Here is a 21,401-nt window from a genome sequence, read left to right on the forward strand (position 1 = left end):
CTAGTTCTTGATAAATGGGTGCTTTGCTTTTTCCCCCATTATGATGGAAAAATGATTAACTTGAGTGGTTTCTAAGTTGGAGCTAGTTCTCTCATGACCTTTTCTTGGGGGACAGTGATGAGCCTCACCCCCAGCTCAGGCCCAGAGCCCGTTGGGTGGGCTGGGGGTTCTGTGGTCATGCTGACCCCAAGGTTGACCCTCCTGAGGAAAGGACTGCCCCTCTGGGAACAGTCTAGGGTTACACTGGCCTTGGGGAAACTGCGCATTTCCTCACATGAAAAAAAAATGGGGTTTTCAAAATTGAGGAAATATTTAGGGGGCGTATGTAAATACCAGTTTTCTTTCTAGGGCTGTCCCCTTGACCTCCCCATGCATATGGGGGCCACGGTGGCGACTGCCTGGAGGAAGCACAAAATGGACACGCAGCCTGGTTTCGGTCCCCACTTTGTTACTCCCTGGCCTTTGAGGATTCTTCCACTGTGCTGAGGGTCCATTTCTACATCTGTAAAATGGGTATCATGTTCCGTTCCTCACTGGCCTATTATAAAGGTAAGAGGAGCAGGGCCTGCCCAGGGGTAGGTGGCACGTGGCCGCCATGACATCTTCCTGGAGGGCCCATGAGAGCCCTCCAAGCCCAGGAAGCTCAGCTATGGGCCAGGCCCCGGCCAAGCTGACCTTGTCCCACTGAGCCCTGCCACTGGCTCCCCAGGGCTCGGGCTGGTACATGCTCCTCCTCATGCAGGAACATGGCCGAGGCAGGGCTCTACTCGCCGCCGCCCCTCTCTTCTACTACGAGCACACATTTCCCTCCTTGGCCATCTCAGGATAAAGGCTTGAGCCCACAGCAGGTTTTCCCATCAGGCTTTTATTATAAAGAAGGTTCCAGAGCGTCCCAGCCACCCCCTCCAGCCCAGCCCCCGCAGGCTCGGAGCCAGTCCCAGCACTGGCTGGGTGTGCTGCGGGGGGAGCCAGCCCAGCCACGGAGGGTGGCTTCTCACAGGAACAGAAAAATGGGTGATTTTTTTTTTTCAGGGCCTTGGGTGTTGGGGGGTGGGGGGGTCTCTGCCAGGTCTGCCTGTTCTCTGGAACAGTCCTTTCCAGTGTTGTGGTGAGAGCCCCTGGGGACCCCTCCCCAGGTCCTCTGCACAAGCGGCAGCTATTCACAGTTGGCGCGTGATAAGTTTTTTAATATATAAAAGCTTTAAAAAAAAAAAAGTGGTGCTATCTTTAGAAACACTTTCAGCAAGATCAAGTAGCCCAGCTACAGCCTTGGTACAACATAAGCCCCTCTCCCTCCCTGCAGCCCAGCAGCGCTCAGCACCTGTCCCCTCGTGCTCTGCCCACCCAGCTGGGGGGAAGAGCCCATGGAGCCTGCCCACGGGCAGCCGCTCCAGCGACCGACACCTGACGCCGCCGGGAACCACACGTCGCCAGGATCCTCTCTGGGTGACCAAAGACGGAGGGAACGTTTGGATGGTTGAAGCAGAAACCACTCGAGGGCTGGCTCAAGGAGGCCTCCTCTCCGCCACATGGGATGAGGTAGTGTTTCTGGCTGGGGCCTGGGGGCCAGGGGCTCATCTTTGTAGAGGGCCCTGGGGGGCGGGGCTCACAGCAGCGGTGGTGGTGGCAGAGCTGGGGGGGTGGGGGCTCCATCCAGGCTGTGCTTGGGGGCGGGTGGGAGCCTTACCAGGGGTGGGCTGTGCCTTTCAGGTCCCCAACCCAGAGATCAGGTCTGGGGGCTGGTGGGAGGGGACAGAAGTGCCCAAGGGGCTCGGGGCTGGGGGCTCCTCTGCCTGGCGCAGAGAAGCCCCTCCATTGCCCCCCCAGCCTCCCCGAAGCTGACCCTGCTCAGTCCTTCCCCAGCCAGAGTCCGAGGCACGGGGTACAAAGTGCGGTCGCGGTCGTGAGCGTCCCCAGGCTCAGGCCTCGCTGTAGCACTCGTAGATGTTGTCCTCCATCAGAGCCACCACCTGCTCAAACTTGTGCTGCAGCTGGGTCCTCCGGGCTGTGGGGTTCGCCTCCAGGGCCGTCATGATCTGAGGGGGAAGCAAGGAGCAGCTGGGTCCCAGCCCACGGCCCTGGCCCCAGAGGCCCCTGCAGCCCCTGCCACAGAAGATGGGGGGACAACGCGCCTGGATTGCCACAGCTGGCCACCGGCAGGTGAGTCCCTGAGCAGGAGCCTCTCCTGGGGCTTCCCTGAGCAGAGGGGAGGCAGGCAGGGCTGCGTGGGGGGGCACTGTGGGCCCCAGAGTGCGTGCCTCCTGTCAGGGACCCACCTGTGGGCGATACCTCTTGGCGTATTTGTAAATCTCAGCCATGGCCACGTTGGTGTTGAACTCGTTCTGGTATTTCTAGGAGGAAGGAGGGCGGAGCGGGGAGGGGGTGGTGAGCTGACCCCTGGAGACCAGCCCAGCCTGGGGGGTGATACGCAAGCCCCCAGCTTCTCCCAGCCTCTCCCTGGAAATCTGTGACCTCCAACCCCGCGCCCACAAGCCCGTCCAGTGCCGGCCGCACCCGCGACTCCTCGGCCAGGTGTGCATTCATCTCCTGCTCGCTGAGCGGAGTCATGTCGTGGATCTGCTTGTAGTAGCGCTGCACAATCTTCCGGTACTCGGGGATCTCCTTGGCGTACAGGAGCTTATTGGTGGGCGAATCCTGGGCAGAGAGGAGGGGCAGGGATGAGGTGGCCGATGGAGACCAGACAGACCTGTCTGCTTCTGGCCCAGCCCAGGTCCCCACAGCCACACCAATAGCCCCATCACAGCCGGCTTCAGTCCAGGCCAGGGCTCTTCCTGCCCACCCCTCCCCAGGCTGCCCTTTGGCACGGAACCCCTGCCCTATTTTCTAGGACACCGTTGGGAATGACCTGAAGCAGGGGGACCTGCTTCCTTTAGGGGGGAAAAGTGCACAGGCTGTGGGCCAGCTCTGTGTTGCACGCAGGCTGTTTCATTTGGATCCTTGCTTAGGGTTGTGGGTCTTGGTGGCTAAGGTTGCTGGAAGCCTGATTGCTGGCTCAGTGGAATATTTCCCACTGTATGTTTCCAATGCCCGAAAGCCAAACGTGCCAAGTATACTCGCAGAGCTTTGTCAGAGGCAACCTGTCTGCGGAGACCATATGTGAGAAGTGAAGGCATTCTATTTCTCTCCCTCTCTCAGCCTTGGAAAGTCCGGGGCTCATGGCAGGGCAGGGTCATGTACCCGCCATCCTGCAGCGCCGGGTCTCATCAGACCATCTCCTCAATGTTCCCAGCATCCAGGCTTTCATGCCTCCATGCCCTTGGCCAGGTAGGTCCCTCTGCCTAGAAGACTGTTCTCCCTCCTCTCCCTGCTCAAAAGCCAGCCGGATCCTCTCCCCGCAGAGGTCTTGGGGCTATCCCTCCTGCATGCAGCTCAGAGGTCTTGGTCACCTGCCCCTTCCACCCCCACTGTTACTCAGTGACCACTTGCAGGGCTCCTGACCAGCAGGATGGCTGCTGGAGACTGGCTGGCTCTCAAGATGTTGCACCTGCCCACGCTGGTTTCCCACATGGATACGGGCGTCCCAGGTTCTGGCTCTAGGGCCCAGATGGTGGGAGGTGGTGGTGAGCACAGCTGAGGCGGGTGCAGGTTTCTGACAAGGGCCAGGTTCTGGGCGACTAGACGCCCCAGCTGGAAGCATGCTTGAGCTCCTTGGGTCCCCCTCCCAGAAAGATCCGAGACCCCGCGCCCCACTGTGGCCTGTCTCCCCGCCCAGCCCATGGGCAGCCAGCCCCGGAGCCGCAGACCTTGCCCAGCTGCAGGTCAGAGATGGAGCAGGCGTCAATGAAAGCCTGAGCAATGACGGACAGGCAGGCATCGATGTGGTCCGTCTTGTCGATATCGAAGACAAACTGGGGGTTTTTCAGGATGTTCACCCAGAACCGGAGAGGAAGGCTGTAGGAGGGGGTGATGGGGGCACCATGAGCCCACCCAGAGCATGGGGCAGTGAAGAAGTGGTTGCTGAGGGGGGGGGCGGTCCACAGGAGGGAGGCAGCCAGGCGCCAAGGACAGGCTTGCTTTCCCCTGCAGGCCAGAGAGGCTTCGACCCAAGATGGAGCCTCAGTTTGCTCATCCGCAAAGGGGGCTGAAGACCATTCCTTCTGGCTGGGGTGGTGGAAAGGCCCTGAGCCGAGGTTGCGGCCTGCAGCGGGCCAGCCTACCTGCATGCCTGCCCCCCCAGCTCCCACAGCGCCTTCTGTTCTCACGAGGAAGCCTCAAACCCGGTCCTGGTTCTCATTAGAAGAACCCCCCCAACCCCGCCCTGCCTGGCAGCACACGGCTCCTCCTTCCAGCCCTTGCACGGCAGCAGGAAGTCCACATTAGCTGGGGCCACGGAGCAGCCAGAAAGGGCTGGGGAAGGGCAGCGTCTGGATTTTTGGCCTTGGCCTCTGGAGGCCAGAGAAGATTGGCAAAACCCCCACCCCCAGGGCCACCCAGTGACTCAGCAATCTGGCGTGCATGGACACCCTCCCCCGCAAGAGCTCAGAGAAGCCCCTGCAACCACGCAGAAACTTCTAGGCTGTGTCACTTCTCCTAAGGTTCAGGCTTCAGTTCTCAATAAGTTGTGGGGTTCTGCAACCCAGAAAGCTAAGACAGACAAGCCTTAGAGGAAGGCTACAAACAGGGTAGGGGAGTCAGAGCATGTGGGTTTGAGCCTGGTTCTGCCCCTGACATTGGGCAGGCACTTCTCTGTGAGCCTCAATGTTCTCATCTGTAAAACGAAGCTGATGGTACCCACCTAAGAAGAGTGGAGGAGAGAGAGGATGCTGAGGCCAAAACTACCATGCTTGCTTCTGGTTAATTCTTACAATTAAGGTGGATTATTTTTTATCCCTCTGGTTTTAGAGGTGGGAAGAGTAAAGCACAGAGTGGTGAAGTGACTTACCAAGGTCACACAGCTAGGAAGTGGCAAAACAGGGACTGAATCCAGGCAGGCGGGCTGAGAGACCAGGCTCTGAACCCCTGCACTGAGCACCGTCCACATTGAAACAACGGAGCCACACATCCCTTCCTGCCTGCCCACGGCCCACACATCCATGGCCCACCAACCTGTTGGTCTTCCAGATGTGCAGAGTGTCGGGATCGGAGATTCCCCTCTTCTCCGCCTGCTCTTCTAGGAAGTCGAAGAAGTACTTGACAGCCAGTGGGGGCTTGTCTTCTCGGATGCTCAGGATGGCCTTGAACAGGTCATCCAGAAACTTCTGCAGCGTGCCCTGCAGAGGAGTGAGGGGGCTGCCATCAGCCCAGGGCCACTTGGGGAGAGTGAGTGGGCACCTCTGTGCTTGAGCTGGTGAGTGGGAAAGCCATGCACTATCAGGCTGGTGCCTAAACTCTCTGGTCCTTCGTTTTCTTGTCTGTGAAATGGGTTAGCAAACTCCTCTTCCCAAGGGTATTGTAAGGACTGATCCAGATACTGAGGCAGAGTGGGGGAACTGGTAGGGCCGGGATGCTGACTTTGCCCCCCTGAGCCGTGTGACCTCAGGAACCAGCACTAACCCCTCTGGGCCTCTGCTGCCCTGTCATGCTGGCTAATACAGAAGTTGTTTGGGGGCGCCTGGGTGGCTCAGTTGGTTAAGCGTCAGTCTTTGGCTCAGGTCATGATCCCAGAGTCCTGGGATCAAGCCCCAAGTCGAGCTCCTTGCTCAGTGAGGAGCCTGTTCCTCCCTCGCTCTCTGCCTGCTGCTCTCCCACCTCTCCCTCCACCCCCAGGCACAGGCCCACGGGGGAGGGGGAGAAGAGGCCAGGCCCACCTTGGTAGACAGGAGGCGAGTCAGGTAGATCTCTGGGAGCACCTTCTTGCGGTGGCTCTGCCGGTGGGACTTCTTGGGTTCTGCCAGCTCGTCCGTGGGCAACACCTGGGAGGCCGGAGCAGCGGTCAGTCTAGTGGCTGGTGCCCGGCACCATCCTTGGCCGTCCTGTGGGAGGTCCTATCCCGAGACCCACAGGTACGGGGTTCCATCTGGTTCCACAGATGCTTTGTGGTGCAAAAGGGATGCGGGGGATTCTGGAACCCATCCCTGCTCTCCAATCCCTGGCCTTTCCCAGGGCCTGGGAATACTTTGCCCAGAGCCCCAGGGTGGCAGGAAGCCAAGTCCACACCCAGTGAGGGCGGGCACCCCCAGGGCCGGAGGCCGGGCACTTACCAGATGGAAATACTTCTCTGTGTCCAAGTCTTTCACTGTGAGAGGGAAAACACAATAAATAAACAAGAGAGAGGAGGGGGGAGAGAGAGAAAGACAGAAATGGAGACGGAAAACTGGAGAGAGGCAGAGATCCAAAGCAATACCTGGAGAAAATGAGAGAAAGAGAGACAGAGTAGTAAAAAGAAATAGGCAAGAGATCCAGAGAGAGACACACAGAACGAGACTGAGAGAAAAAGGCCATGAGAGAGAGATGCCCACCAGGAGAAAGGAGAAACAGATGGGCATGCGGGAGACCCCAGAGGGGAGAGGATGGCTGCCCTCACCCTCTCCACTGCCCAACCCAGAGCTCCTGCCAACCCAGACCTTGTTAATGGCAGGGAGAGACCCAAGATCATGCTCCTGACCTTAGCAGAGGACCCTGAGACCAAAGGAGCCTTGGACCCCATGCCTGGCAGCTGGGCAGCTAGGCCTGGGAGCCCGAGGGTGTGAATGGAGGGTGGGATGGAGGCAGGGATATAGACCAAAGCCCTGATGGGCATGCCAGCCTCCCCCTCCAGCCTGGCAGCAGCCCAGACCTCTTGAAACCACATCCCGCCTTCTTGGGGCCTCTCTCTGGCTACCCACAGGATCCCAGCCTGAGGAGGCCTGGCAGCAGGCCCTACCCAAACAGTACTGGGGCAGAGGGGCCTGGCCCAGTTCTTGTCCCCAAACAAGGAGACCAGAGCCTGGCCCAGCCCTGCCTCTCGAAGCCTCGGTTTCCCTACTAGGGCTGCTCAGAAGGGGCCAAAGCCTGGCCTGACCCCCTCCCCGTGTCCACCGGTGCTACCTCGGCCCAGTGTGTTGTCCTTCTTGTCTGTGAGGCTCATGGCCAGGGAGGCACCTTCAGGGATCTGACAGGAGGGGAGAGGCCGAGGTCAGAGGTCAGAGATTAGGGAGGGTGCAAGTGGGGGATGGGTGGGGCTGGGGACCCCACCTTATAGTGCGCCAGCGTGTTGAGCTTCTTTCGGCCATCTTCCACCACCGAGGTGTCGTCCAGGTCCCGGAGGATATAGCTCTGTGTGCTCGAGGCAAACCACTCTGGGGACAGGGAATGGGGTGTCAGGGACAGGGACAAGGACAGGGACAGGCTGGAGGGGGCAGCACCAGCCTGGCCCACACAGGGAGAGGCCTCTCACTCTCTCTGTGGAACCTAGGGCAAACCATGCCTCTCTCTGAGCCTCTATTTTTCCATCTGTAAAATAGCGGAAGAGGAAAAAGATCCAGAGGAGAGGGTGGTGGTGGGCACAGAGCAGGAGGTCTGGCAATGTCCTCACCCTTGAGGTTGTTACTTTACTGTTGCTGATGAAGTAAGAAAAAGTACCGTGTGAAGGGGATCACATACTTTCCATGACTCTCACTGTCCTTAGGTACTGACTCTGCCCTTCCAGGCTCTGGGTGACTGAGTGCCTGCCCAACCTTCTCTCATAGCCTATCCCGGCCCTTGCATGCCAGACCCAGGGAACCCCCTGCTCTGAACAGTCAGTCACTGTGCCCATTTATCATCACAACCTGGTGCTTGGAACAGGGCCTATGATCACAGAACAAAGGGCAGCTTGTTGGCCTAACCAGAACTCCTATGCATCCTTCAAAACCCACTCTAATTTCCACTCCTTGAGCACATCTTTTGTGAATACTTTTTACTGTTGTCTGCAGCTTGCTCACACTGCAGTACCCATCTCCCTGCCAGAGCAGGAGCTCTCTGGCAATGGGCACCTGGTCTGATCATCTCCATGTCCCCAGGGCCACAATCAACGTACATTTCCTGAGTGAAAGGAATATGCAACCAAAGCAGGAGAAAGTTCCCGCTGGAGTAGCCTAGTGCTGAGGCCCGTCACCCCGTTCCTGCCCACCGAGGTCAACGTCCTCCGCACGTGGCCACTGAGAGTAGGGCACATTCTTGCAGAAGGCTTCCAGAATCTTCTCTTTCACCTGTGTCAGCGTGTCCGTGTCCATGGCCCGCACGCTCAGTGAGTCCATGCCGCAGCCCTGGAAGGACACGTTCAGGTTCTGCACAAGAGAGGAGGAAACAGTCAGCAAGCCCTTCCCATCCCTACCCTTGGCCCCAGGCAGGGCAACCACCTGCCCAGGGCGGCAGGGTCAGGATTAGGGTCAGGGTGCTATAGGCATGTAGATCCCCCCAACACTTGCCAGCCTGGGAGGGGGCTCCCACCTGGCTACCCAGCCACACAACTCACCCGGGGCTTGGCCTCGATGTTCTCCCGCAGCAGCCACTCCTCATTGAGTGTGTAGCGGGCCTTGCCTGTGATGGCATCAATGGAGCCCTTGTTGATCTGCTGCTTGATGGCACACAGGAGCAGGAAGAATGGCTCCCCAACAGTTTCCTGGGGTGGGCACAGGGCTGTCAGGGGCTGGGACCCAGCCTGCCCAGCCCAGCCCCCACCCTCCATGGTCCAGCCCTCCAGCCTCTGGCCATGCCGTGGCCTCCATGTGGAAAACTTTCACTGCCCCCCGCAACACCTCCATGGCTGCCGGGGTAACACCCCCTCTGGGATCCTAGCACCATTCTCCCCACCTCCCCCTGCCTCCTGTCCCCCACCCCCAATGTCTCTGGACTCCCAAGGCAGAAAACCACGGGCTGTGGGCAGGCACATTCATCTGGTCATCTCAGCAACTCTTGCCGGTATGGGATAACATCCTCATCGCTGAGGTTCAGAGAGCACCATCAACCTGCCCAGGGTCACCCAGTGGGGAAGTAGCAGAGCTAGCCTTGGGCCCCAGATCAGCTGGCTCCCAAGTCCCCGTGACTCTGCTAAGCCACCCAGGGTGAGTTTAGGTGGAAGCAGAACACAGCATCTGGTCTCCAATCCCAGGCTGTTGAGGGGACAGTGTCTTGGGCCAGGCTAGGCCTCATACCCCTGCCCTCCTATGAAGCCTTTAGACCTGAGCTTAGGGCCACCTCCTCCAGGAAGCCACCACGAACCCTCCAGCGGGGTCCGAGGCCTCAGAGCTTGAGCGCCACTGTGTGGCCTTGATTGCTCTGTATTTGCTATTTCCGCCTCCGTCTCCTCTAAGCCTGGAGGAGTCTTAAGGGCTAGGACTGGGCCTTGAGTTATGGTCTGCACACAGAGCCAGGGCCCAAAGGAAGACAAGGGCAGTGGGCCAGGGGTGGGGGTTGACGGCTGAGAAAGCAATCTGGAACAAAGCCTCCTGAGCATGCTCTGGGCCGCTGTGGGAAGCCAGCTCTCCCCGGAGCCATATAATGGACCCTACAGGCCTGTCCCTGCTCCCTGAGCCCCTTCCGCATTTGCGCAAAGGGCGTGAGGACCCCTCCCAGCGGAGCGGGCCTGCCCTGTGACACTGGTCCTGGGGGCGGGGGTGGGCTGGCCCCGCCTCACCCGCAGGCAGCTGTACATGCAGATGGACATCCAGTTGGTGAGCATCTTCTCGACCACCGACTCCGTGCGCCGCAGCATGAGCTTCGGGTTCTTGGCAGCCGAGGCATCGATGAGGTCCACCAGCAGCTCCTTCATGATGCCCGTGTAGTACTCGAGCTTGCCGTGGAGTGCGATGGTCAGCAGCGAGGCCAGGCTGCACCTGCGGGTGGGCGGGCACATTAGCCCCGGGGGTCCAAGGCGTGGCTGCTGTGGGGGCTCTGGCGTGGCCCCACAGACCTGGCAGCCCCACGTCCGCCTGGGTGGGCGAGTGCAGCTCAAACCCACATGCAGAAAGAGCCACTTTCTCCAATGTCCACGGCCACCGCTGTGCCTGCGGGCCCCTGCCTTAGGCACCCAGGCCCAGGAGAGGGAGGCATGTGGAGGCCCAGAGCCGGGTGGACGCCCCCTGCCCAGCAGGCAAGGTAGTTTGCAAACCACCCCCGGCATGGGTCCAGCTAGGCCGAGCCCCGACAGGCTGTGTGGCCTCCAGCAGGCCCCTGCCCCTCTCCCAGAGCCTCACAGCCTGACCTGTCGCGCACTGCGAAGTCTTTCTGCTGCTCCAGCGCGTGCACGAAGACAATGAGGAAGTGCTTGTTGTTGAGCAACGAGGAGAACAGGCTGATCCCCTCTTCCATGTTGGACCGGCAGCTCTCGGGGATCTACGGGAGCAATCGGTGCTGTCCGCGGGGGTCTGGTGCTTCTGCCTGGCCTTGGGGGCAGCACCTACAATGCCCTGAATGGCTCTGTGCATGCCTCCTGGGATGGTAAGTTTACCACCTTTTCATGACAGATGTCTCTTAACCCCCCAGGATTGGGAATAATGGCTCAGTTGAGTTGGAAAGGGGGGCTCAGAGAATGTCAAGGGCGGTATCCCTGTGCCTAGGACGCTCTCGCTTTCCATTCCCTAGGAAGCAGGTGGAGTGGGATGTCCAGAAAGGCCCAATCCTCTCCCCTTGCCTCCTGGCTTAAAGTCAGAACCTCTAACACCCTGAATGGTGTTATTCCGTGACTGCCTCCTGGGATGGACTCACTGTCTTCCAATGACTGATTCTTCCCAACTCCCCACGCTTAGGATCAGTGGATCAGATGAACAGGAAAGTGAGGCCCAGGGAGGGATGGGGTGGCTCTGAGGCAGCCCTGTGTGTGTGCACACACGTGCATGGGGTACTCACCTTCCACTCTCCCAGCAGTGGGTGGGTCTCCTGCACCGAGGAGCTGCCCTGGGAGTTGAGGGTCTGGGAGGGCAGTACATAACGTTCTTCATAGAGGGAGGAGCACTGTAGGGGTAGACCACCCCCCAGCATCTCAGCAGGGCTGTGGTCTCCCCAGGCTGGCAGGCAAGGGCCGCTCAACAAAAGCAAAGGAAGAGAGGCAGCAGGCCATGCCCAGGGGCTTTAGGGATCCAGAGACACAGGGAGGGGTGGCCCAACGGGCTTTGTGGGGGAAAAGGAAGGAGTAGAGCCTTCTCTTTACATGCAAGGTGTGCAATGCAAGAAGGCACAAGGCTTAAGATGAAGCAAGAGGAGCTGAGCAGAGAGTGGGAGAAAGAGCAGAAAGGCCAGCAAGGACCATGGCGTGGCCTTGTTCAGGCTGCTGCTTGGAGAGCAGTGTGGACAGGGCAAGAGGCAGACCACTGCCACCAGCATACATGTTCTGGCCAGCCAGGGAAGGTGAGGACGGGGCAGTAGCCCCTGAAACACAAAGAGGGATGGGAAGCTTGAGGCCAAGTCCAGTGGGCAGGAGGAGGGAACGCAGAGACCAAAACCCCTGGAAGGGACCCAGCATTGAGAGAGGCTGGTGGGGTACCAGGGGCCCAGGACAGCGTGGACCACCCCTGCTCACCCCCTCAGTGAAGGGAGAAGCAGGCCTTACACCCCAGGAGTACAGTGGGGCTAGTAGCTGGCTTCCATATGGACAATCAAACATCAAATGAGTAGAGAAGAAAAAGAAAAAAGAGGGGAGAAACTGGGCCACCTCCCTTGGCAGGTGAGGGCAGGTGGCCAAGGCTGCCGTGAGCGTGCATGCGGGTTACGCACTGCTCAAGGGGCGCATGGGGAACCACGCTTTCCTCTAGGTTGGCATGGCTCAGAAAGGGATCAGGGAGCCCCTGAGGCGGCTGGCAAGGGTGCAGGCTGACCTTAGGGAAGAAGGTGCGGGTCACAAAGTGCTTATACTCCAGGAAGGGGATGCCCTGGCTGCGGTTCAGCTCCTTGGTCAGATCAGTCATGTCCGTCTGCAGCTCAGCAAAGCCTGGTGGATTGGCCCCCGGGGAGCTGTGAGTGGATCTCAATCCCATTCCCCATATGGCAAAGCCAAGGTCCACAGCCCTGCACGGTCCCCACCAAGTACCTTTCCGGATTTCCTCTCGGATCTGAGATTCCATCTCCTCCATCTGCAGCAGAGTCTTCTGCCAGTAGCGCTCCGCACGGCGGCTCTTGGTGCAGAAGACGAACAGGGCTAAGGGCGGTAGAGAGGCAGGTCAGGCCTGGAAAGCCCTTTAGAAAACACTGGTGGGCACATGGCCGTGTACAGGACCCAGGCCTGGAGGGAGAGGTCCTGCTGGCTTCCTCTCCACCTGCTCTGGGCAGGGTGTGGGAAGGTGGATGGGTGCCCTCAGCCCACAGTCCTCCCCTCCCTGGTGGGCTGGAAACTCTTACACGGTAAAGGGTTCGGGAGTGCCCAGGAAAATAATGCTGATGTCCCTTTCTTACAAATAGTTTGTGTTTTAAGGGGCGCCTGGGTGGCTCAGTGGGTTAAGCCCTGCCTTCGGCTCAGATCATGATCTTGGGGTCCTGGGATCAAGCCCCATATTGGGCTCTCTGCTCAGCAGGGAGCCTGCTTCCACTCTCTCTCTGCCTGCTGCTCTGCCTACTTGTGATCTCTGTCAAATAAATAAATAAAATATCTTTTTTAAATTCACTATAAAAAATAGTTTATGGGGCTTTTTTTTTAAGATTTATTTATTTGACAGGGAGAGAGAGAGATCACAAATAGGCAGAGAGGCAGGCAGAGAGAGAGAGAGAGAGAGAGAGAAGCAGGCTCCCCACTGAGCAGAGAGCCCGATGTAGGGCTCGATCCCAGGACCCTGAGATCACGACCTGAGCCGAAGGCAGAGGCTTGAACCCACTGAGCCACCCAGGTGCCCCTAGTTTGTGTTTTAAAACAGTGGTAAACCTTATAAAGTAGTGTATTTTAAACCTTATAAAATAGTGTGTGCTTTAAAATAGTGGTAAACCTTATGAAATAAAGATAGCGGGTCAAACACTTATAAAGCAAGTATAAAGGTAAGGCAAAGGTAGGAAAATTCATTAAAATATGATAATTAGTTAAGAGATACATAAAATACACAAGTAAAATGTGGTCATCAAAAATATAAAACGGTGGAGAGATGTGTCTGGGTCTTGGTTTAAGCAACTTGGTTTAACCCAACTCTTGGTTTCGACTCAGGTCATGATCTCAGTGTCGAGATCAAGCCCTGCATCAGGCTCCATGCTCATTGCAGAGTCTGCCTGAGAGCCTCTCTCTCCCTCTCCCTCTGCCTCTCCTGCTCTTGCTGTCTGAAATAAATAAAATAAGTCTTAAAATATATATATATATAAAACAGGGGGGGAGTAAAAACATAAAGTTCTGTTCAAAATTAACTTACTCTCAACTTAAAAGAGACTGTTATATACATAAGATATTATATATGAACCTCACGGTAACCACAAAGAAAGAACATAAAATACACAAAAGAAAAGAAAGAGAAAAGAGGAAAGAAATCTAAACATACCACTAGAGAAAACTATCAAACCACAAGGGAAGAGAGAAAGAGAAGAGAAAGGAACAAAGAAAAACTACAAAAAGAGCCGAAAAACAACTAATGAAATGACAGTAAGTACAGCTATCAATAATTATTTTAAATATAAAGGGACTGAATTCTCCAAAAGACATAGGGTGGATGAGTGGATTAAAAACAACAATAACAACAACAACCAGACCCAACTATAGGCTGCTTACAAGACTCACTTCAGATCTAAGGACACACACAGACTGAAAGGAAGAGGGTAGAAAAACAAGTTTCATAAGAATGGAAATGAAGAGAAAGCTGGGGTAGCAATACTTACATCAGACAAAATAGACTAAAACAAAGACTGTAATAAAGACAAAGAAGAGCTCTACATAATGACCAAGCAGTCAATCTGACAAGAGAATTATAACATTTGTAAAGGTCAATGCATTGAACATACCTAAACATACAAGGCGAATGTTAACAGGCCTAAAGGGAGAAATAGACAGCAACGCAGTAAGAGCAGGAGACTTTAACACCCAACTCACATCAACAGATCACCCAGACAGAAAATCAATAAGGAAAACATCATCCTTAAACGACACGTTGGACCAGATAAACCTAACAGATACATATAGAACATCCAAAAACAGCAAAATACATATTCTTTTCAAGGGCACATGGAACATCCTTCAGGATAGGTCACATGTTAGGCTACATACAAAACAAGCCTCAATGAATTTAAGAAAACTGAAGTAATATCAAACATTTTTTTCTGACCACAACAGTATGAAACTAGAAATTAATTATAAGAAGAAAACGGGAAAAGGCACAAACATGTAGAGACTAAACAAAATGGTACTAAACAACCAAAGGGTAAATGAAGAAGTCAAAGAGGAAATAAAAAAATACAGAGAGACAAATGAAAATGAAAATGAAAAAAAAAAAAAATCCTTGGGACGCAGCAAAAATCATTCTGGGAGGGAAGTTCATAGTGCTACCTCAGGAAACAAGAAAAGTCTCAAATGATCTAACCTTAAAGGAACTAGAAAAAGAAGAACAAAACTCAAAGTTAGAAGAAGGAAGGAAATAAAGATCAAAGAAGAAATAAATGAAACAGACTAAAAAACAAAAGAAAAGATCAATGAAACCTAGAGCTCGTTCTTTGAAAAGAAACAAAATCAACAAACCTTTACTCAGACTCCTCAAGAAAAAAAAAAAGGACTAAATTAAATCAGAAATGAAAATGGAGAATTATAACTGATACCACAGAAATACAAAAGATAAGAATACTATACAGTTGGCTACACCAACAAATCAGACAACCTGTGAAAAAAATGGGCCAATTCCTAGAAATATACAATCTTTTAAGACTGAATCATGAAACAGAAAATCCAAATAGACTGACTGCTAGTAATGAAATCAAATCAGTAATCAAAAAAACTCCCCTAAAACAAAAGTCCAGGTCCAAATGGCTTCACTGGTGAATTCTATGCAACATTTAAAGAGGAGTTACTACCTATCCTCTTGATATAATTCCAAACAACTGAAGAGGAAGGAACAATCCCAAATTCATTTTATGAAGCCAGCATACCAAAACCGGACAGAGACACTACAAAAAAAAGAGAACTACAGGCCAATATCATTGATGAACCAAGGTCCAAAAACCCGCAACAAAATTTTACCAAACCGAATTCAACAATGCATTAGAAGGATCATACACCATGACCAAATAGGCATCATTGTAGGGATAAGAGGATGGTTTAACATCCATAAATCACACAACGTGATACACCACATTAACAAACAAATGAAGGACAGAAATCATGTCATCATCTCAACAGAAGCAGAAAAATAATTTGACAAAATTCAACATCTACTTATGATAAAAACTCTCAACAAAGTGGGTATAGAGGGAATGTACTTCAACACAATAAAGGCCATGTAAGATGGATCCACAGCTAATATTAAACTCAGTGGGGTAAAACTGAAATTATTTCCTCTGAGATCAGGAAGAATGACCATTCTCACCAATCTTATTCAACACAGCATTTAGAAGTCATAGCCATAGCAATTAGGCAAGAAAAAGAAATAAAAGGCATCCAAATTGGAAAGGAAGAAGTAAAACTGTCACTCTTTGCAGATGATATAATATATGCAGAAAACCCTAAAGACCACCAAAAAAATTATTACAACTACTAAACAAATTCAGTCAAGTCCCAGGATACAATATTAATACACAGAAATATATTGTGTTTCTATACACTAATAAAGAGCTATTCAGAAAGCAAAATAAGAAAACAATATCATTTACAATTGCATCAAAAAGAGTATAATACTTAGGAATAAATTTAACCAAGGAGGTAAAAAAAAAAAGTGTACTCTGAAAACTAAAAAACACTGATGAGAAAAATTGAAGATGGCACAAAAAAATGGGAAGTTATACCCTGCTCATACATTGGAAGAATTATTGTTAAAATGCTCATTCTACCCAAAGCAATCTATTCAATGCAATCCCTATCAAAAAATATCAGTGGTAATTTTCACAGAACTAGAATTCTACTACATAAATGGAACCACGAAAGACCCCAAATAGCCAAAGCAATCTGAGAAAGAACAAAGCAGGGTATCATGCTCCCAGATTTCAAACTATACTTCAAAGCTATTATAATCAAAACAGTATGATACTGACATAAAACCAGGCACACAGGTCAATGGACTAGAATAGAGTCTACAAATAAACTCACAATTACAAGGTCATTAATCTTCAACAAAGGAGGCAAGAATACACAATGGGGAAAAGACAGTTTCTTCAATAAATGGTGTTGGGAAATCTGGACAGCCACATGCAGAAGAATGAAATTAGAACACTTTCTTACCCGATATACAAAAATAGAGTCAAAATGAATTAAAGACTTAAATGTGAGTCTTGAAACCATAAAACGTTTAGAAGAAAACATAGGCAGTAAGCTCTTGGATATCAGTATTAGCAATATATTTTTGGATATGTCTCCTCAGGCAAGGGCAACAAACATAAACAAATGGTACTACATGAAACTAAAAAACTTTTGGATGGCAAAGGAAACCATCCACAAAACAAAAAGGCAGCCTACTAAATAAATGGAAGACAATACTGGCCAACAATATATTCAATAAAATGTTGATACCCAAAATATATAAAGACTCATACAACTAAAAAACAATCTGAATAACAAACAAGCAGAGGACCTAAATAGACAATTTTCCAAGAAGACATGCAGATGGCCAACAGACACATAAAAAGATGTTCATCATCACTAATCATCAGGGAAATGCAAATCACAGCCACAACGGGATATCGCTTCACGCCTGTCAGAATGGCTGGTATCAAAATGACAAGAAATAACAAGTGTTGGTGAGGCTGTGGGAAAAAGGGACCCCTGGTAAATTGATGGTGGGCACGTAAATTGATGCAACCATCATACTGTGGAAAATATTATGGAGGTTCCTCAAAGATTAAAAATGCAAATATCCTAGGGCCCAGCAATTCCACTTGTGGGTACTTAACTGAAGAAAACACAGTAATTAATTCTAAAAGATACATGCACCCCTAGGTTCACTGAAGCATTATTTACAATAGGCAAGACATGTAAGTTACCCAAGCACCCACAGATAGATGAATGGATAAAGAAGTCACAGTGTATTGATACAGTGAAGTATTACCCAGCCTTGAAAAATATCAGGGACATCTGTGACAGCATGGATGGACCTAGAGGGTACGATGCTATAAAGTCAGAGAAAGACAAATGCTATGTGATTTCACTCACATGTGAAATCTAAAGAACAAGACAAAACAGAAACAGACTCATAGATGCCAAGAAAAATCTGGGGGTTGACAGGAGTGGGAGGTGGAGGATTGGATGAAATAGGTAAAGGGGATTAAGAGGTATAAACTTCCACTTATAAAATAAATAAGCCTCGAGGACCTAATGTACAATATAGGGAATATAGTCAATAACATTGTCATATCTTTGTAAGGTGACAGATGGTAACTGAATAAAAACACTGAATACTATGTTGTATACCTGAAACTAATATAATAATGTATGTCAATTATAATTCAGTAAAAAATGGTAAACAGTGACTTTCCCTGGGTGAAAGAATGATGGGTGATTTCTGTTCTCTGTTCTTTATCATTTTCAGTTCTTTCCACAATGACCAGTATTAACTTGTGAAACATTTAAAAGATCAAAAATTATGAAACACCAAAGATTATACACCAGTATTATATCATAGTCCCTTTCTGGGGTGGGGAAGGGGGAAACACACAGACACATACACGCAGCCAAACCTTGAACAACTGAGTTTGAACTGTGTGGGTCCATTTCGACACAGATTTTTAAAAATAGACACAGTAATAACTGTGTATTTTTTCTTCCTTACTACTTTCTCTTTTTTGAAGATTTTTAAATATTTATTTATTTGCCAGAAAGAGAGAGAGAGAAAGGCAGGCAGAGGGAGAAGCAGGCTCCCCGCTGAGCAGGGAGCCCGATGCGGGGCTCAAGCCCAGGACCCTGGGCCATGACCTGAGCCAAAGTTCGCTGCTTAACCGAATGAGTTACCCACGCGCCCCTCTTCCTTATGACTTTTTTTTTTTAAAGATTTTATTTATTTATTTGACAGACAGAGATCACAAGTAGGCAGAGAGGCAGGCAGAGAGACAGGAGGAAGCAGGCTCTGCTGAGCAGAGAGCCTGATGCGAGGCTCGATCCCAGGACCCTGGGATCACGACCTGAGCTGAAAGCAGAGGCTTTAACCCACTGAGCCACCCAGGCGCCCCCCCCTTATGACTTTCTTAATAACATTTTCTTTTCTCTAGCTTACTTTACTGTAAGAATGCAGTATGTAACACATGTAACATACAAAATGTGTTGACAGTAAGGCTTCAGTCAACAAGAGGCTACCAGTGGTTAAGTTTTGGGGGAATCAAAACTTATATGTGGATTTCTGACTGTGCGGGGTCAGCACCCCAACCCCCACGTTGTTCAAGGATCAACCATATCACCTTCATAACCACTATTTGAACAGTGGGGCAGCCTACCAAATATGTAGGTTAATCTTCCCTGAACAACGCTCTTTTAAGTTTCCTCAGTAGCTCCTTAGCGCCTAGAGGACAAGGTTCCGAGTTCCTGTGCCAGGCACTCAGGGCCCACAGCCTGGAGGCAGCACATCCCCCAGTATCTACCCAGTATACTATAGATACCCAGTATCTATCATTTCTGCCTGCGTGAGCCGTAGCCAGGGCACACCTGGTCTTTGTGCAAGCTGTGTCCCCCGCCCATCATGTCTTTTCTGCTACGTGCCAGTCTTGAGAGGGGCTGGGACAAGGTGGGACAGGTCTGGCATGGCGTCATGAGAGAAGGGCTTCTTACCAACCACAGAGAGCAGCAGCAGGACACTGCAGATGACGATGGACACAATGATGGCTGTCTCACTGCCCCCCAGCTGCAGCGTGGCAATGGTCTGGTTGAAGTTCCCAACCTGGATCTGTATGGAGGTGGGGGAGGGGCTGTAGCTTCCCTGGACTTGTGCCTTGGCCCCTCTCCTCCCTAGCTGTGGGGCCCTGGGCAAGCCACCTAATCTCTTTGAACTTCAGTTGCCACATCTGGAATGCTGAGATAACAACGCCCACTTCCAGGGGGCTGTGTTCATTATTATAGCCTGGCAGGAGCCATGGAGGAACCAGAGACAGGGCAGTTCACAGGCCCTGGCTGCAGCCCACCATACCTGGAGGGCTGTTCAAGGACCCAGGGAGCAGGTGAAGTCTGAGGACTCAGAGGGCATACCTGGGACTGGGGTGCAGGTGAAAGGGAGTTTTTCTGGTCAGAGTTTGCCCATTCTGGGCAACACCAGCTGCCTGGGAGGGAGGGAGCTCCCCATCCCAGGAGGCATGCAAGCAGATACAACATAGAAAAGGTCCCATTTCTGGGCCCTCTCTGCCCTCCTCCTGTTTCCCTCCCCTCTGTGACTCTGCATGGTGACTGGAGGCCCAGACTCCGGGGGGAGCATCAAGTCGAACAGGGAAAACGTCTTTTTTTTTTTTTTTACTTTTTTTTTTTTTAATTTCTTTTCAGCGTAACAGAATTCACTGTTTTTGCACCACACCCAGTGCTCCATGCAATATGTGCCCTCCTTAATACCCACCACCTGGGTCCCCCAACCTCCCACCCCCCCGCCCCTTAAAACCCTTGATTGTTTTTCAGACTATGGACTCTGAAAAACAGGGACAACTTCTTATGGCCTCTGAAGGTCCAGCCCCATCAGGCCTATCCCAGGCCCATCACTGACCTGGAGCAGGTCCCTAAGTGCTGGGGCCTCCTCTGTCAAGCGGGGATGTAAAGCTCTGCTTTGCTCCCCTTGCCTCATCCACTGAGCACAATGCTTGGCCCCAGCATGGCATGCGGGGAAGGGGTTGGCACTCAAGCAGATGGGGCAGGGCTGGGGGCCAGGGCCACCTCCACCTGGGGTGCCCTGTTCACTCACCGTGATGGGCAACTGGCCCTCGGCTGTGCCCAGGGACTCGTTGACAGAGCAGTGGATGACTCTGTCCGAGACGATCTGGATGTCACAGGCCACTTGGCCTATCTTGATCCGGTACTCGTGGCTCTGGAGCCCCAGGCTGTCCTGCTCCTTCTGCGGGAGCAGAGCGGGGGTGCTCACCAAGGGCCGTGGCAGAGCCCGGCCCCGCCATGTCCTCCCCCGCCCCCCTGCACCCCTGGGCACTCACATGGATAACCAGGGTGAGCGGCTCCCCAGGGTGGTGCTTGATCCACTTCTCCCTCTTGGCCGTGGAGAACTGTGGGTCAGGGAGGTAGTCGAGGCGGAACCTGCCGCCCCGCCGCGCCTCCTCGGGGTCCAGCAGCTCCTCGGCCACGGCTACCTCATCAGCGTAGGCCCGCCCATTGATGAAGAAGTCCACGGGGGCAGATGCATTGCTCAGGGCCCCCGGGGATGGGCAGGTGATGAGGGTGGAGTTGAGAACTTTGCAGAGCTGGCAGGGGAGGGCCAGGGTCAATGTGGGGGACAGGCAGACAGACATGGAGAAATGGAGAGAAATGATGGAGGTTTGGGAAGAGAGAGAGAGAGAGACAGAGAGACAGAGGCAAGGGAGAGGCAGCAGAGTGAGGCCTGGGCAGTCAGGGCCACAGGCTGTTCCCCACCTGCCTTGGCCCTGTGCCCCCTCACCGTGGGCTCCCGGCCAATGTGGTGCACAGCCATGGACACATTCTGCACCATGTGGAAACGCTCGCCAGCCACGGTGATGGTCCTGCCGCCACTGCGGGAGATGGCAAGCCTGTCAGACCCCCTGCAGGTCCAGAGAGCAGGCTCAGCCTGGGGTGGGGCAGGTCTGCGGTCTCACCTGACAGGGCTGCGACGGGGACTGATGGCCGTGATGACGGGGTTCTGCATATAGTGGAAGGTGAGGTTGCTGCGCACGCAGCCCCGGTGCTCGAAGCGCACACACACAGACACAGGGGCCGGCAGGGTGCCCTCGGGCACCGTGCAGGTGATGCTGGTGTCCATGCGCCTGCGGAAGGCAGTGCCATCGTCAGCGCGGCCCCACCTCCCCCAGGGTCACTCCTGCCTGTCCTATCGCCCAGGGCAGGAGCCTGTGCACTTGGCCTGGGTTCCAGGCCTCCTCAACAGGGCCCCAGCCTGGGCTTCTGGCCCCTTGCACAGAAACCTGTTGTTTCCATATTTCCACCACCACACTTTGCTTGGTCTGTGCTCCCCACCTTCAACATCCTCCCTTCTCCTCAAACCTTCCCAGTTTTCCGCCCCATCCCACATCACCCAAGACTTCCCAGTGTTCCTCTCTCAATGGTCATCCCTGCTGTGGAGTGATTCTGAAAGCACTGATTTTTCTCCCCATCTCAGATGTTTCTATTTCCTGTGGGAATATCTGCTTTCCCCTGCTGTGACTGTACTGCACTCTTCTTGGTAGCCACAGCAATGCCCATCCTTGGGGCCTGGTATGCAGTAAGTGCATGATAAAGA

At 52.9% G+C, this 21,401-nt stretch overlaps 1 protein-coding gene across 2 annotated transcripts in view; it reads right to left on the bottom strand.

Annotated features, from left to right (window-relative positions):
• Window positions 1–846: 846 nt before the first annotated feature.
• The window catches only part of LOC111143853 (plexin D1), a 57,861-nt gene continuing 37,306 nt past the window's right edge, over window positions 847–21,401 (bottom strand). Inside the window, exons 16-36 of one of the 2 annotated variants that reach the window (XM_022497811.1) lie at window positions 20,764–20,931; window positions 20,589–20,679; window positions 20,131–20,394; window positions 19,887–20,036; window positions 18,776–18,890; window positions 11,945–12,052; window positions 11,733–11,845; window positions 10,768–10,830; window positions 10,124–10,254; window positions 9,557–9,755; window positions 8,396–8,542; window positions 8,051–8,207; window positions 7,135–7,238; window positions 6,988–7,051; window positions 6,162–6,196; window positions 5,769–5,873; window positions 5,068–5,231; window positions 3,765–3,912; window positions 2,515–2,655; window positions 2,277–2,351; window positions 847–2,036 (exon numbers count right to left, since the gene is read on the bottom strand). In XM_022497811.1, coding sequence (XP_022353519.1) covers window positions 1,920–2,036; window positions 2,277–2,351; window positions 2,515–2,655; window positions 3,765–3,912; window positions 5,068–5,231; window positions 5,769–5,873; window positions 6,162–6,196; window positions 6,988–7,051; window positions 7,135–7,238; window positions 8,051–8,207; window positions 8,396–8,542; window positions 9,557–9,755; window positions 10,124–10,254; window positions 10,768–10,830; window positions 11,733–11,845; window positions 11,945–12,052; window positions 18,776–18,890; window positions 19,887–20,036; window positions 20,131–20,394; window positions 20,589–20,679; window positions 20,764–20,931 — 2,659 coding nt within the window. In that variant the 3' untranslated portion in view covers window positions 847–1,919. Of the gene's footprint in view, window positions 2,037–2,276; window positions 2,352–2,514; window positions 2,656–3,764; window positions 3,913–5,067; window positions 5,232–5,768; window positions 5,874–6,161; window positions 6,197–6,987; window positions 7,052–7,134; window positions 7,239–8,050; window positions 8,208–8,395; window positions 8,543–9,556; window positions 9,756–10,123; window positions 10,255–10,767; window positions 10,873–11,732; window positions 11,846–11,944; window positions 12,053–18,775; window positions 18,891–19,886; window positions 20,037–20,130; window positions 20,395–20,588; window positions 20,680–20,763; window positions 20,932–21,401 lie in introns of both variants that reach the window. The other variant, XM_022497810.1, reaches the window with a different exon arrangement.

This window comes from Enhydra lutris, unplaced genomic scaffold (genome assembly GCF_002288905.1).
Source record: "Enhydra lutris kenyoni isolate GAN:26980312 unplaced genomic scaffold, ASM228890v2 scaffoldscaffold10, whole genome shotgun sequence".
Lineage (NCBI taxonomy): Eukaryota > Metazoa > Chordata > Mammalia > Carnivora > Mustelidae > Enhydra > Enhydra lutris.